General features: G+C 37.4%; 1 protein-coding gene across 1 annotated transcript; it reads left to right on the top strand.

Annotated features, from left to right (window-relative positions):
* The first annotated feature begins 762 nt into the window (after nt 1–762).
* LOC126427319 (uncharacterized) lies at nt 763–4,848 on the top strand. The gene is made up of 3 exons (XM_050089628.1): nt 763–1,435; nt 4,033–4,366; nt 4,477–4,848. The coding sequence occupies exons 1-3, from the start codon at nt 1,209–1,211 to the stop codon at nt 4,519–4,521; spliced, it is 606 nt and encodes a 201-aa protein (XP_049945585.1). The 5' UTR covers nt 763–1,208; the 3' UTR covers nt 4,522–4,848.
* Nucleotides 4,849–17,273: the final 12,425 nt, after the last annotated feature.

Below are 17,273 nucleotides of genomic sequence, written 5' to 3'. Positions count from 1 at the left end.
ACAGTTAGACAAAAAAACGGTAGCAGCATGCTTATAAATATATTTATTCGTCTATGTCTTTGTTTATGTCGGATTTATACTATTCATGAAGAAATCGGTCCAATATTTACTGTGCTTTAGAAAGTACAGAAACATTAGGCTACTGGCCTATTTTAGTTCCTATTCCTTTGATACACGTTTCTTTCATTTTTATCTATTTAATAATGTATGTTAGACCGTGTTTACGTTCCAGCCATAGGAATACTTATTTAATTTCAAGTTATTTAAATGTAAATCCAGTATTTTGTGTGTGTTTCAATATGTTTGTGAGTGTGCTTTGGCTTGGAGACAGCACTCGTTACTACGGTGGGCAACTACCAAAGAATGGAGATACTATATGGAAGTGGGGGAGGAGTATTGTTTTAGAAAAGGACACGAGGGGTACTGAACAGGGTGGCATGATGGACGGTGGCAGATGTCACGGGCAGTGCTGCAGGGGAAGGTGCGATGGAGGGTCGCAGGAAGTAATACTTGGAGAGTGTTGAGCAGGTTGCTCGAGGTCACAGGAGACAGAAATATTTCGTAGTGCCTGAGATCCCCTGCTAACCACGCAGGACAGGACAGATAGTTTGATTTGTGGGAAGGGCGAAAATGAGTAGCTGTCAGTTGCACTTGAACATACTACTTTATTCATTTGACAAACATTACAAAAGTAAAGAAGATATTAAAAACAGAGCAGGCCAACCATTAATTTTATAACTTAATTCTCGGATAAATGCGCCATTCGGTCTCATGCCTCAAGGGAAAAACTAATTTAAAACCGTCTGAAGGCCAATAACTTAAGATTCAGAAACAGGAATTTGAATTTTAAGGAGCAGAAGGCCTCATCTTAAAATATATCTCCAAATTAGGCTGAAGGCCCAAACACTCTCACGCCCTAAGGGCAAAACAACTTTAATTTAAAATCGGCTCGAAGCCAAACATAAAAAAAAACAACAAATAAGAAGAGGCAGCACATCAAACAGCGCTTAGAAGTTTCCAAGGGTTGGCCTGGAATTCAAACACTAATGCTCACTTAGGTGAGACAGGCAGTTGTTCCAACAATTTAGGGGCTCGGAGAGATATAGTCATAAACCACAACTTCCACGAAATTGAGTTTTTCATGCTGCGGCATTCTTAACAATGTCTTCTTCACAATGTGTTGAAAAAGTTCTGTGTTACTGCAACAGATGGCAGGCTATGACAGAGTGCAGATCTATGCTGTAACATCTGGTGATAGTTTCAGAAGATACATAGTCACAAGCCACGACAAAATGGCAGGTGGGTCAGGAACGTCTGAAGCGTCTTTGGGTCTTCAACGCATAGTAGTGGAAGTGAAGAGCTTTACCCCTTGGAATCTGACAGTGATGAATCTTGGCATCCATCGACCAGCAGTTCCAGCTCAGATGATGTTTCGGTAAGTATATAAAACGGTTTATTTCTGGTGATTAACTTCCTGTGGCATGTTTATTTCTTTCTCTCAACATTGCCAACGCATTTGTCAGCCACTGTGTGTTAATGATGAATCTTGATGGGCACATTTATATTACTTGTTAATGGTGCAATAATGTAGTTTCAAAGGCAAAAAATGTGTAAAAAATATTTTCTCATTAATGTGATTTTAGCGAAATTTAAAGTTTTGTGTGGCTTATGACTAGATCTCACGCAAATTCTTAGACTATTTTGCTCATCATATTATATCTTGAAATAAGTAGAGTAAATGAAGAACCACCCAATAAACCAAAGCCTTCACGGAAAAGAAAGCGAAATATTGATCAGTGGAAGATGTAAAGCAAAACGTCGACGAAATGGTGGTCAGCAGTATAAGCCTTCAAAAACCCACAAGACTGTTCAGGCTGCTACTACAGGACGTCCCTGTACTTGTTTAAATAAATGCTTCACCAAACTGCTTGGAGAAGAAAAATCATTTCTCATACATTTTGGGACATATGAAACTTTAATGCGCAGAATACTTACCTGAAGAGCTGTACGAAAATGGAACCAGAGGTTTGTTCACTATTTAAATATAAATGGTATAATATTTTGTATATTTATATCATTTTGTTATATTTGTCATAATTTCTTCCAAAGCTATCCAAAAAAGACTTCCAAGAAAATATCATCCAGGGATGTTACATTTTCTTATAATGTGAGGGTATGTGGAATAGAAGTCATGATCTGCAAGGAAGCTTTCCTAAGGGTTCATGGCTTACAGATACATGCACGAAGAGTGTGGAATTTGCACCATCAAATGAACCAGGGATTTGCAGCGCCAAAAGAAGATGGAAGAGGTTTTTATGTTACTCTGTTTGGGATGTACTCAAACTGAGTACTATTAGGAAGAGGATATAAGCTCATCTTTTTTTTCTTTCAGGAAAACATGGAAACTACCCACATAAATATCAAGACGAAGCTGTACAAAGTGTTAGAGAATTTCTAAATGCCATACCGAAATATAACAGTCATTACAGTAGGCAACAGAACACCAATAAAGTGTATTCGGATTGTGATCTCAAAATTGCTTCCATATTTCGAGATAAATACTCAGAGTACTGCAAGGAAAAGCAGGTTCTTGCAGTATCTGAAAGTAAATTCAGAGAAATTTTCGTATCTGGCTTTAACACAGACTTCAAACTACAAAGAGTGACACCTGTTCAAAATGTGATGGATTGCTAATGGCAATAAATAACCCAGAATTATGTGCAGAAGATGTCACAGAAAAGAAACAATAATATGAACAGCATCTCAAAAAGGCTGGCGGAGGACAAAATATGATTCCGTTTTTAACTGCTCTGGCTGAAGAAAATTCGAAAGAGCATCATGTGATAGCAATGGACATGCAGCAAACGTTCCCCACACCTAAACTAACAGTTGGTTCAGAATTTTAGCAGAGGAAAATACGGACATACAACTATGGTGTCCACGACTGTGGATCAAATAAGGGTTATATGTTTCTGTGGAGCGAGGAAGATGGAGGACGGGGTTCAGATGAGGTTGGGAGCTGCTTATTGAAGTACTTGGAGATAACTAATCCTCAGACAAAACATCTCCACATAATCACAGACAACTGCAAGGGTCAGGCAAAGAATTGGACTATTATTGCTTTGGAAACGTCCCTTGTTGCTACCAAAAGATTTGATTCTGTCCGTCATTACTTCCGTGTGGTACGTCACAACATGATACCTTGCGATCGTGATTTTGGTCGCACTGAACGGTATGCAAGACACAGACGTCAAATAGTGTACACTCCAGATGAATGGGCAGAAGTAATAAAATGCACGAGTCCAAAAAATTTCATTGTAACTAAAATAGAAAGGAAAGACTTCAGAAGTTTGGAAAGGCTGAAGACATTCATTTCAAAACGTACAGAATCCACGTCTGGAGATCCCCACCATTTCAGTGAAGCTACTCAATTTAAGTTTGAGTCTGAAGATCCCTTCGAGCTAAGTGTAAAGCACTCTTATTCAGACATAGGAGCTTTAATGTCAGTGGATATTCGTGTCAAAAAGAAAGGAAGGCTAGTTGAACCAAATCCATATCAGCTGCCAATAAAGGACAGAAAGCCACTACCAATTAACCAGAAAAAAATCGATGATGTACTACCTCTTATGCCATCCATACCTGCAGCAAATCAAGATTTCTTTCGGTCATGTACTGGAAATAATGTGTACAATGATGAGGTAGAGGAAGTTCCTTGATTAACTGTATTAATGAAAAAGTTATTTATACATCTCAGATACCTGATATGGATATATTAATGTGTAAAAATTATATATTCTGCTTGCTGTGTAAGAGTAGTTAAAATAAATCCTTACTGATTCATACTTTATGTTATAAACAATTTTTTGGGAGATATAGTCTTAAGCCACCATTGACTACATCTTAATAAGAATCATTCTAAAATTAATATTTTATAGCATGCAGAGAGCTGACTATTTAACAACATGCTTTGCAAGTATGAAGCAAGTGTTTGCAGTAGAAATATGATTTCTATTTTCTATTAAACATTTTCAGACTTCCATGGAACTTTAAACTCGCTGTATCTCAAAACTTGTTCAATGTGGCTTATGACTATATCTCTCCTACCCCTTCAATTCTCAATCCGATGGCAACCCAACCGACAGACAGTCAATGGACCAAGCGAAAGGATAACTTCCACTCCACCCGACCAGCTCACAACAGGGGGTTCAATGGAACAATGCAGAACATATCGGCGCCCACAACAAATTACACATCCATCTGTCAAACTACACTCCGTGCAGGACAGCCACAACACGACGAGGAGAATACACTGCCTGAATTTACGTCAACTGCCAGGGCAGGTAACCGGAACGACAACGGCCACAAGGTAGGAGATTCCGCTGGTGCACTTTAATTCAAAATAATCAAGTTAAGTTAAATTCCACAGGAAGGCGACTAGAATTTCGCCAACTTGAAAACACACGTTGTTGCTCGCAGGAACGTCCCAACAGCCCACAACGAAATTCAAACGACAGAATGTGAACAGTTAGGGCTGGCTGGTAGTAAAGAATCATCTTTCGTGTCTGGGATCAGTGAGCCATGGACCTCGTATCAATAAGAACAGCCCCTCACACCTTGATCACTCGTGGACGCCACCAGCGGCACCATGGAGACTTCCTCACTTCTCCACGCCTACCAACCATCTCTCCACACACGGCACAGCTGGAGGCAAGGCACAAGGGTGCGAATATCGATACACGCATAATGGTGATAACCGTGGGAGACAAAACAGAGAACAGCAACCAAGGTTTGATGCAAAGCATAAGACGAACCAACCACAGCTCAGTGCCGACTTGTGCACTTGTGAGATTTACATGGCTTCTGCATTAAAGATGTAGTATGCATTTAGAAGTGAATATCTCGGGAGCTATGTTGTTGTTCATAACTACTTACGTGAACTAGGAATCTATTGCTTCCCTGTTATTCAAATTATATTTTATTTAAGTGCTGGACCATCGACATCAATAAGTGTTTTGTAGTAATAAATGGCATTCTTCGTACTCATTATTTAAATAGTAGGTGCAGATTTTATTTAACTGAAACCTTTCATTTATAAATTTCTATGTTACATTCAAAATTCGCAATTGTCGACTGATATGAACCTTCGACCATTTGATTCATGTGTATATTCGTATTGTATACTGTAGACTCAGCAGTATTTGGCTTGTAATGAGGCAATTACGTATCCCACCCACCAGACAACGAAACCAGCAAAAACTTTGAATATTTCAACTCTGAGTCTGAGGGTACATAGTTGAGGGTAACATTTCATTTATACCGGAAAGCCAGAAATGTGTATGTTTACCCTAGGGTGGGCTTGCAGGAAACAAATGCTACAGTGTTTCATGGCTGTAATGTATGTTCTTCCCGCTATCCTAGTTCTTTTTCCCACCTTAAAACATTTCAGTAGTACTGCTCAGTGAATAATACATGAAAGCTTGATTTAATCTAACAAGAAGTAAGAAATTTGGCTGCCTTTTGGAATTACAGTCAAAATTGGTGTTTGTTTCACACATACTGTCTGAATAATGATCATACTTTTTAGCTATGCTGTGGTTCTACTTTCTCTTAGTTCAAATTATTCATTGAGAGAACGTTTTTAGGTTTTAGCTTTGGGTGACTTTTTTCGCTGTGGAGTCTGTTTCTTCATAGTATAATCGCCCAAATACTGAGTACAGAATTCAGTATTAAGCTGTCTTCACCTGCATTAGCCGTTGAAGTAACTGGCACAGTTGAGGCCAATTCAGCAGGTGCTTAGCAATGTGTCTTGTAGTTTTGAAGCAAAATACTAATTTAACATTCACTCCAAAAAGCATTAAAATTCTGTACACTTGTATAACTTTTACATGTATTTTAATTTCTCAATTGTGACCTGAAATCAGTTTTATACTAACTGAAAATACTACTGCACTGTACATGGTTACTTCACGACAGTGTAACTAAAGAAGAATTTTCGTTTTTTGTTGTGTTGTAATATGTTAGCTGTTTGCCACAGTTTGTTCTGTCACTGGATATTCCACAACTTCAATATTAAATTAGTTTCACTGACCACGTGCTGATGAGAAGCTGAGAGGGAGGTTTAGATGGAATAATTTTAACTTTCAATTCTTATGTACATAACATTTATAAAATTGAAAGTGAGGAATTAACACAAAAATAAAATCTGAAAGCCACTAATTTTTGTATAGATACACCTTAATATGAACAGCATACTATCAACATTTGATGTTTCAGTCTCTGTTCGTCTTCCATCAAAAAAAAGTAAGGGTTAATGTAAAATAAGACAATTAACTCATACTACTAACTCTGCAATGGCTTCGTGGCTGTCACTGGGTTAAATGTCACAGATGTAAATATTAATGTCACTGTCATGACACTTCCACTTAACATACAGTGAAGGACTGGAATTATGTACTTCAAAATGTTAACATAATTGTGAAAGGTCACATTTAGGAATAAATGAAGAGCATTAAGATAACAGATTTAGTGTGAAACATTTAATTTCAATATAGAAAAAGTTAAGCTTTCCCAAGTTTCTGTGATAAGCTCTTCCCAGCTCTATTTCTATCATTCTTTTCTGGCCATACAAATTTATTCCCTTCTTTGACAAGTAGTTTAAATAATTTTTGTAGGATTTTCTTGCCAGCTTGTCCAATAAATTAGTGCAAATGTGCTTCAAAATTGTGTCTAAGGATAACCCACTGCTCATTAAATAATGAAAAGTTTTCACTCCTGCTACAGTCAATGAAAGAATTTGAGTGTTTCTTCTTGACCGCTCTGGCTTGCATCCAGTATGAACTGGAAGTGGGTGCCATTTCCATATCATGATTTTATTTAAATTATATATTTGCTAATGGTTCAGAGAGTTTGCCTTTGAGTGTTTGAGGGGATCTGGTATTACTCCTACGCATCTGTACATTGCCAACATGGTATTGTCATCTCCTCCACTAGAACTTTGGTTTAGTAACATCCAGTTGGGAATTTTGTACATTTTACAAAAGATGTGCAATCAGTAATGAGAGTTTGTGTAACCCTCACACAATGCCAAACATGATGCTTTGGTTCCACCACAGAATATTTCCAACACTTCAAGATTATTTCTCCAGAAGTATTTTTTCTCATTAAAAGCACAATCACCTACCTTCTCATGTTGCAGATAATCAGATACTAGGGTACTGAAACCGGAAAGGTAACTGTGTGGGCCATTACTGTGTAAATAGTAATTTGTTCATTTCTTCAGTATGCACTCCCCACCTTAGCTTGATGAACAACCAAACTCTCACTGAAATTAATCTGGAGAGTACTATAATGTTTCCTTCAGAAAACACTGAATGCAGCATGCACATTGATGGGTTTTCACCACCACAGTGGTGGATAAACACCATAAGGCTCTGCTGTGGCTGTTGACAGTCACTGTGTTAAATATAAAATTATGGGAGTAAATGAGGGAAATAAATTATTTTACTCTTTTGTTCCTAAAATGTGAAGAGGCGTTTTACAAATACTGTATGAAATTTGTTGGAGGTCTCTAAATGATTTATTGGTACAACAAAATAGCAATGTAACATTTTGTACCAAATATAACATACCAAAAGTCATGATTCTTTATCGACTTTGTGTTAATCTCCATCAATCTGTTTTCAGTAGAAATATAAATTATATCTCAATATGGTGTGGAACATTGTACAGTTTCAGAAATTATACATTCTGACTCCTGATTGACATACAGGAAGGCAAAATCTATAGTATTTCCAAATTTTCCTGGAATTGCATTTGTAAATTAACATTGAAACCACTCAAATGGTTAAGTATGTCCTTGATGCATTTAAGATAATGAATTCAAGAAAAGACAATCATTTATGGTACTGATGGAAATGGAAGGGAAAGATGTCATACACTATCAACGGAAACCAGGGACTACAAACTGAAATTAACAGAGGTTCCACCGCACCTCTGTCCATCTTGGTTGTTGGCTGGTAACGGTCAGGACTAGGGAGAGAAAGAGTAAGGCGAAACTGGAGGAGGTGAGGCCTTGTATAAGGCCCTGAAAATTTATTTTCTACAATAGAAGTTCAATTTCTGTGCATAGATTTGGATAGTCATTAATCCTGAGATGCGTTAACTTGTTTCCAAGTTTTGCAGACTTTTAACTTTGTGCAGAGTTGTCATATAACTCTATAGACTTTTAGTTTTTCATCTCTAACCACAATCACTGAATGTAGCAAATGTGAAAGAAATTGAATGTTTCAATTGAAAATTTATACCTCTTGTGTTGTTGAAATAGAATGAACCCTTGATATGTGTGCTCATCACATCCCTAACAGTTTTAGCCAAATATCCATTTCCTGCACATCTGTTCTAAAATAGTCCTCTAGAAGTTAAAAAAGTTGTGTCAACAGTTGCTCTCATGGAAGTTACCACTTTTTGCAACAGTTGCTGATTTTCAAGGTATTAATGAATTACTGGAAGGTGCTCTATGGTGATACACATATACCAGTAAATACACGAGTGAATACATACAAATGGAGTACAGTCTTCATCTGATACATACATTGCAACTGGAGTTAACAGTATCTTCTACAGACCGATAACTTTAAAGTGTGGGTACCAATTTATGACATTAGCTCTGGTTTAAAAGTGTATGGGTTCAAAATTCTAATTTTTATCTGTACTGAAAGTTAATTGTGACAGTATGAACACCACCTAGGAATTCGAATGTGGGTGGGAAGTTTATGTGAATCATACGTATATAGTAACGATGAGACTAGGAAGGAATGGGGCAGAACAACTAGAGAAAGAAGAGAGAAATATGCTGAGAAAAATACTGGGTTTTAAAATAGGTGGAGAGAGATGGATGCAGAGCCTAGGGAAGAACTGTACTGGAACATGAGAACAATATCTGGGAAAATCACACTCAAAAGGTCAAGGTTTTTTGGACCTGTAATAAGGATGAGTATGGACAGAATGACGAAAAGAGTGTGGGAAACAACAGGGTGGACAATGGGAAAGACAGGACCCAAGTGGGTTGTGGAACTTCAGAAGGACTGGTTGGGATTGGGGATCAGGGTCAGAGGCAAGGAAAACTGTAGAAACAAATATACAGCAACCAATATTCCAGAGATCAGTGATAGAGAAGAATTCAGGAAAAAATTAGAGTGTCGCCAGTGGAACCGAGAGGAGAAAAGGACACGACCTTGAAGGAAGAGCAGAAGAGAAGAAGAGAAATAATGTTCTGAGAAAAGAGGAGGAAACGCAGTCCACAAAGGGGCTACCAGTGGTTCTACAGAGGAAAGAAGATATAGTCACTTGCCATGATTATATTTTTCACAATTAAATTTATTGTAGCTAACAGACACAAACATCACATGTATTGCCACTTCCCTCAAAGGGATTTTTCATTACGTTCGAGGTGCCAAAAATAAGTTGCTTATTAGTGCCAAACTAAAAGGTTAGTATAGTGTACTAGATATTAGTACATTTTCAGTCAGTAAAACATTTCGAGAATATCCAAATGTTTAGTGCTGTGGAGTACATCAAGCACCACCTAGACCATATAAACAGAGTCTTGTGTAGCACTTCCATTTTTTTGTAGCTAATGACACTACCATGGGTATAAGTATTTGGAGAGCAAACATTTAATTGTTTATAGCAGTATACTTCAGGTGCAAGAATAATCACGTCTCATAATTCATGAGTAAATGGACAAAAGCGTTCCAAACAGTTTAATATATCTTTTTTATGACTGCATCTTGTATTATACCAATCATAAGAAACTGACAATCAGAAAGAAATGGTTTCGAAATTATTTTTTATCAAGAATAAGAATACTTACCAAAATAGCAGTGCCTTCAGCTACTGCTGTCTTTTATGCAGAACAAAATCACTAAGTTTTTACATTATTGCAGAAGTAATCATTTGCATCTTAGAGGTCTTTCTCACATGACAGCACAGTAAAACATGTCTGCATCTGTGTAATTTTAAACTGTACAGTAGGAGTTTTGTGTGAAATTTCATAACATTACAGTTCAGTATGAATAAGTTACCAAGACAATAATAACTCAACAGTTAAGTGTTGACAGGCTCCCCACATTGAGAAACAATGTAGACTGCTTTCACTTTGCTTATCAACACAAAACTGAATTGAAATTTTAATGGCTCCACCTCAAATCTCCAGGACAGTGAGTAATTTGCAAATATGTCAAATGAGCAAGGTAATAAATACAACCAATTCTATAATGACGTATTTTTATTGACTCAGTAAAATTGTTGTAACTACTTAACACACTGGAATAAATCAAAAGTGGGAACAAACTGTAGGTGACATACAATTGGATATCTGATAGGTCAAATTTTCAGTTGACTTTGGTAGTGTGATGTGCTGAACAGTAATTATAAAGTTCAGTTGTTGTGAATGATTTTATTCTGCTAACTCTGTAATAGATGATTAAAACATCTTCAGTGTTTACTATAGTGAAAGAAACTTTGACTATTTCAAAGGATAAAATCATGTGTTCTAGGTTAATCTATAATTTAAAACTTTTTCAAATATTTTGAAATAAGTTAAAACCGCTATTAAATAATTACTGTTGTTTGAGGGTGCCAAATTCATTATTGGTACACTTTCCTAAAATACAGTGAGACTAGTATGGTTTTAGCAATGAATGGAATGATTCTTCACACCTAAGTCATGTTCGAATGGGAAAGGATCCATCCAGCACTTTCTAGAGTGAATTTCAAATGAACACATCGTATAGTTCAACGTTTCTGTTGCCCTTCCCCAGGAATATTTTTTGATGGTGTTGTAAACTGCTTAAAGTAAAATCGCATAAGTAGCACCGACAGGTAGACGAACGTTCGTATTTTAGCAGGAGGCATTATTTCGCTGAGCTTCTGTGGGTTTGCTATGGAAATATGCCGCTTCAGAGGCCTGCAGTAATTGCACTCGTTTCCTCCAACGTGTCATCTAAAAGCATTCATATCAAAACACTGCTGCAGCGAAGAAGTACAAGTGTTGTAAAACAGCGTTACAACGACAAAGCTAACGCTATGAAAGTCACAAAGGAAACACGGAAAAGTCCCAATACCGCTACAGTGCTGTCCACATTAGGCGCCGCGCCCCCACCTACGATTTTCCCCTCGGCGACTGCACTGGCCATTTGCGCGGGCAGTCTAACTACAGAAAATGTGAAGCACGAATGACGCCCCCTGTTGCTATTTCTATGTGAAAAAATAATATGGTCTAGAAGTCTTGCATAAACCAGAAGACCGAATGTTTACACAGGCTTCCATTACGTAAGCAGTTACACAACATGTTATGTTCCTCTACACAGAAAGAACTCCATGCAGAAGCTATTAACCAGTAAAAATTGTATAATATCTATCAGCGACTCGTAAACAGATGCTATGACAATTAATTAATCTCTCAGTCATCGCTATCCGCTTTCAGTGGCTCTGTATGGGAGAAGTTGGTTCCTTTTCTTAGGATGTTCCACAAAACACTAAATTGCATTTCAATAGAAACAACCAAAGTATCCTAACAGAATATCCTCAAGATGTGAGCATCTTTCTATAAGACCACTGTGACTTTAATCTAGTATGGCGTTTATTGTCTCTACCTCAACAGGTAACACTGCAACATGAGACAGGGACAAAACGTTTCTACTGCCCACTGGGCCAAGTACTGATGGGGCCCTACGTTCCTGAACTTCAGTGGTCGGAAGCGACCCGGTGCACGGTCTTTTGAGCCAGAATAAACAAATCACACGCCACCAGTCGCCTGCGGCGTAACTCCAGACAAATGCAGTCGCAATTTTTGGCCCAGATCGGGACATATTTGATACAACATTGGCCGTCCTCCACCGTGGACAATTAAACCTTTCATCTAATTCTGAACACAAGGACTTTAGAGCAGTTATATTACCAATCAAAGCTCGAATCCACTGTCGATTTTTTCCATCATTTAGAATAAATAGCTGCTTTAAATCTTCCTGAATTTGCAACAGTTTCCGTAAACGTTTAGAATAAATGCAAAGTGTTATTTTATACTGTTTGGGATTGCTACATTTTGCTGATTTAAAGCTGTCAAACAGATTATCATACATTTCAAAGAATAAGCTGTAACAGCAGCTGAGGGTGGCAAAGAACCAAATTTCATATGTACTTGAATACCGCAACCAAGAGAGCGATTGAGGGTTCACACCCCTAAATACACCCCCACTGGTGTGAATACAGGGAGTATGATGCATAGTTTTGTGAGCTTCAGAGCAAGTCTAGGCAGAACTACTCCGTCTTTCTTATAAAATGCTTTACTGTGACTCCAACTACAGACTTTTGCTTTCCACTAAAAGTCATATTTCTTGAGATTATTCCTCAGTGACTTGAATAAGTGAGGAGTGTCATAGGAAAAAAATAGTTTTTCTCCATTCACTTCAAGAAATGGATTTTCTGAGTTAATCCCTAACAGTTTTCTCATTTTCACATTATTTGTACCTTTTTCACAAACTACAGTTTTAGGTTATAGATCACTATCCTGAATTTGAACGAAAATGTTAATCAAAATATCTTTTATTATCTGCCCTGACATGACTTCTCAGTTTAAATAATAACCTATTATTTGCTTAAAATTTTATTAAAGAGCTTTGACCATCACTACAATGACTTTGTTACATAACTGGCAATCAGTTAACTTTGAATCACTACAACTTTCTACACCAGTATCGTCAAAACCTTCAAATAAGTAATTTTATGCGCTGTAGGTCAACAGTGACATTTCATCAAATACTACTGACAACATTTTTTCCTCTGGTTAGATTTTTCAGCTTTTAGTTGTAACAAATCAAACACTAAGCTATTAATACCTGGCTTAAGCTCTGAATTTTTCAACATGCTCCTCAGTGTCCTTAGCGTAGGTAAAGAAAAATATTTCGTCTAATACCTGTACGATTTTGGTGAACAGAAAGGAAGAGCCAAAGCAAAGATCCTGTCTTGTTCCGTACACCTTCTTCCCTTATGTTTCTCGTTTTTCATAATTTCCTGTAGGTTGATAAACTTGCCCGCCACATCATGAGATACATTGCTTTTAGCAGCGCTGCACTTCATTACTTTGCGTTTTAAAATACATAACTCGGATCTCAGAGCACAAATCACTCCTTTCTCTCTCGATTTTTCTGCTACATTCTCCACTTTAAAATTAATGGGAAACATTTTTCACACTTTTTTGCACTTTGGAGATGACACTACCGTCCACTTCAGTCTGAACGTCAGCGACTGATTCTCGTTCCTCCACTGCCTTTTCTCTCTTTCTCCTCTTTGGGCTTGGTCTGAAATTACTTTCCTCTTTATTGGGAAAAACTGAAGGAACAGAGTCAGGCGAAATACTGAAACGAGGAGAAAAATTGTTAATGTAACAGATAATTCGACATGCAATAAATATAGCCATTTTATTGCTTTACAAACAATCCTTATCCGTGGCTTCGTAAATTTTTGTTACTTAAGTTCTTCTCTACAAAATGATCAGAGCATACTACGTGACTTCCACTTAAATGCTCTGGTCCTTCTTTTATAAATATTCCGCCAAGATATGGCCTCCTGCTACGAATAACTCACTATTTACATCTAGAAATTAGAAAAGCCAAGTTAGATATAATAACTTTCTCTAATATAAAAAGTAGAACTAACCCACTGAAAGACACTAACCACCAACTTACATTAATACGTACTTTGCTTTATTCCTCGGGAATCTTTAGAAAGACTTTCGATCACTTTGTTACCAATAATCATTGCAAACATGTATGGCTTAAATAACACCTCTACCAGCCATATTCTGCTCATGAACCAACAGGAACTATCATTCAGGTAAGGCCACCTACGTTTGTTTACACACGCCAACCTGTTAGTATTCATTACCAACCACGAGGTCATGCTGCAATCAGTGTCACACACTCAGCCATAGTTTCCGCTATTGTCTTTATAGGCTGCTTGCTTTCATGTTTACTTGCAAGTGACACGCTATTTATTGCGCCAACTTCAGTGACACACTATTTAATGCGCCAACTTCATTCGTCAACAATTGTTTTAAGATGTCTGCTTGCCAATATTGAGGAGTAATAAAGACACAAGGAAGCCGATTGCTGCAAACCGCCACAATAGTTTTTTTTTTTTTTTTTTTGACGTAACAGCCCTGTGGTTTAAGATTTCAGCGAAATTGTTTTCAGGTACTGTGGATTGTTATCACTTCGTTTGTCGACACAATGGCTTTGAAGGACGTGGAAACTTAAATTGTAGACTGAAGGGGTGTCAATGCATTAATAGCTAGTACAAGGGAGAGGGTCTACTGACGGGATGCGTGGAGCAAAAGCTCGTCGTCGGGCAAAAATTTTCACAGTTTCCAAATGTTGCGCGATTACTGGACGCGTGTGGAAAGCTGAAACATAATACTGAGTATTGCTTCTACACACACTTTCGAACACAAACAGTTTCCTTGTCACTATGGATAAATTTGTCGTATGTTTTTCGCTGTCCTCATCATAAGTGGAAATTACTGACACCGACAATAGTGAGAGGCATGGTCAGCCAAAAAATAAGGAACCTAAGAATATGTCTTCTTCGAGTTGCGTAGTAAGCAAAAAATTTTAAAAATACCGTCAGGTAGGTCATGCCATGAAGGATAGAAAAACACATTTTCTTTGATTTATTAAGGCAAAAAATGGACAAAATGTTCAGTAGTGTTTGAAAGAACAGTTTTGATTCCACCGTCACCAGCTGCTACTTCTGCACACAGTGTAATACATTTGTTCGAAATGAATTTTCCCCGTGGAAACAGGTAATTGAACGTTTCAGAGTTCATGAAAAACGCCTGTGACTGCTCTGGCAACTGCGGAACAGGGTACCAACGTGATATCCCTTAACTCAACATTTAAATTAGAACATATGAAAAATGCATGCAAGACCATTTTGAAAGCTAATATCGTCCCTGCAGTTTTCAAGTCAGTGAGGAACAGCAATTCGTGGTCACACCAATGAAGCATCAAATATTCATCAGTTCCTGCTGTTAGAGCAGAAGATGGTCCTGACTTAAAATCTCAGCGACAGAGAACTTCAAGCAAGTGGGTCTCTCATCATATATTGAATGAAGTTGTCTCGTTATTATCCAGCGATGTGCAGCAAAACATCGTGAAGTCTAATAAGGAGGCACTACACTTTTCTCTTATTGTAGATGAGCCTTCCGACACATCAGTGAAGGATCAACTACCCAAATGTTTCAGATATGTCGATAAAAATCTTCAAATTAAAAAGGAAATTACAGGCTTCTATTAGGTAGCTTCAGCAAGTCCTAGGACATTGTTCGAAATCGTCCAGGATGTCATAAGACGTTCATCCCTCGGCATAAAATACAGTCGTGGTCAATTTTATGATGGCGCAAGCAATGCCAGTGGACTTTTAACTGGATTTCAAAGTAGGATTATTCAGTTGCAGCCGAGACCTATATTTGTTCATTGTTCACAGCATAATGTGAATTTGGTAGTACCAGATGTGCGAAACTTTCTGATTGTTCTTCGTGAATTAATATCATTTGTAAGACATAAGCCAAAAAGACTAGTGGAGTTTCAGTCTCTACAAGAAGACAATGATAATGGTGTTGCAGAAAATGTTCAGACTGACTTTGTGACCATTCTGTCATATGAGGTGGTGTGTCAGTGTACTATCAACTAAAATCGTTGAAAAAAATTATGACAATATTTCGCAATTATTGGAAGAAATGTCAGAAGTTAACAGTTAAGTCGGTGGAATGGCTAGCATATATTTTTCGGGCTTGCATCAATTTAGTTTTTTATTTCCATGAAAATGTTAATTTCAGCTTTTGGGAGGATTGAGGAAATTCAATCTTCCTTTCAGAAGAAACCGTTCTCATACTGGGAAATCAAAACATTGGTGGAAACTTTGTCTGCAAGTGTATCTTCAAAAAGAAATACATTTTATGAGTTGTGGAATGAAACGATTTGGAAAGGAGTCGAATGTAACATTCATAAACCAGTTGTGCACAGAAGAAGGAAGATGCCAAAATTGCTACGATAAAGATATTGATTCTCATACTTGTCAAACGCCAGAGGAAATGTACAGACGAACTTTCTTTTAAATAATTGACGTGGATGTGAATTCGCTAAATCGTAGATTTGACTCAAATGTTTTGGAACTTATAATTTGAAGCTTTTGCCATCGCTCAAATTGGTGCCGATCGAATCGTGCAGTTCAATGGAGCAGACTTTCGATGAAGATAAGCTAACACTGCATAGGGGGCATGTTTCTAGATTTGTGCAGAATGAAGGAAGACGAATTGGCCAACTTTCAAACATTAAAAATATCTTAAGTGGGGAAAAGAGTTGTCCCATGCGTGAAATGCTCATAGAATTTGTGATATTTGTTCAGATAATTTTAACTATACCTATTACTTCTTGTACCTCTGAGCAGTCATTTTCAGCACTTACACGACTGAAAACGTTTTTTCTGTCAACAATGATAAATAAAGATTGAATGATTGGGCAATTTTCGCATGTTGATAAAGAAATGACTAAAATATTGATAGTACCAATATTGCAAACAAATTCATATGTGAAAATGATCTGAGAAGGAAAATGTTGTATACTGAAAGTTAACATATCATGATTATTATTTGGTATGTAAACGGAGTTGTTTTGTAGTTATTTTCACAAATAAATCTTTGCATATTTTTTTCTGCAATAAATTCAAACTATCTGATTTATAAGGATTTTTTTTCATTTCGATTTGTATGAATGTGTTATATACTTTTAGTAATGTGTTGATAATATTGTTGCCTCTTACAGCCGTTGTGCATGTGAGTTGTTTAAAGTTAGCAATGCCTGATACAGATATAAGTGGTATCTTGTAAGTGAAATAAAAGTTGAAAAAAGACGAAAAATTTAACAGAGGAAGAATCGATTAATGTCACAATGACATATTTCGAAAATATTCGTTACAGTAACGTATCCTTATAAGCTAAACCCACTACCACGATAGTCGTTGCAGGCCAGGGTCTGTCACAGAGGCCTTTGTGTGGGCAGACACGTGGTCTGTGAGTACCTGTTGTCCCAGAGTTGCCTCCCATGTACTCATTTTAGACTGAGTAGAGCTCGGAAACGCACGGCCTGTGCAGGCCTGTAACATTAGGACCAGCAGTGCGGGCAGGCCTGGTAATTTGGCAGCTCCCAGAAAGTAAA

Source organism: Schistocerca serialis, chromosome 11 (genome assembly GCF_023864345.2).
Source record: "Schistocerca serialis cubense isolate TAMUIC-IGC-003099 chromosome 11, iqSchSeri2.2, whole genome shotgun sequence".
In the NCBI taxonomy this organism is placed as follows: Eukaryota; Metazoa; Arthropoda; class Insecta; order Orthoptera; family Acrididae; genus Schistocerca; species Schistocerca serialis.
The sequence above is the reverse complement of the archived record's forward strand: the minus strand, read 5'-3'. Positions and strand labels throughout refer to the sequence as shown.

Bases quoted from the DNA above. Each gene is read 5' to 3' on its own strand.
- LOC126427319 (XM_050089628.1), top strand. From the start codon at position 1,209: ATGGCAGGCTATGACAGAGTGCAGATCTATGCTGTAACATCTGGTGAT. The intron at 1,436-4,032 runs GTAAGTATATAA...AAACATTTTCAG, and splicing joins CCAGCTCAGATGATGTTTCG to ACTTCCATGGAACTTTAAAC. The intron at 4,367-4,476 runs GTAGGAGATTCC...TGTTGCTCGCAG, and splicing joins GGAACGACAACGGCCACAAG to GAACGTCCCAACAGCCCACA.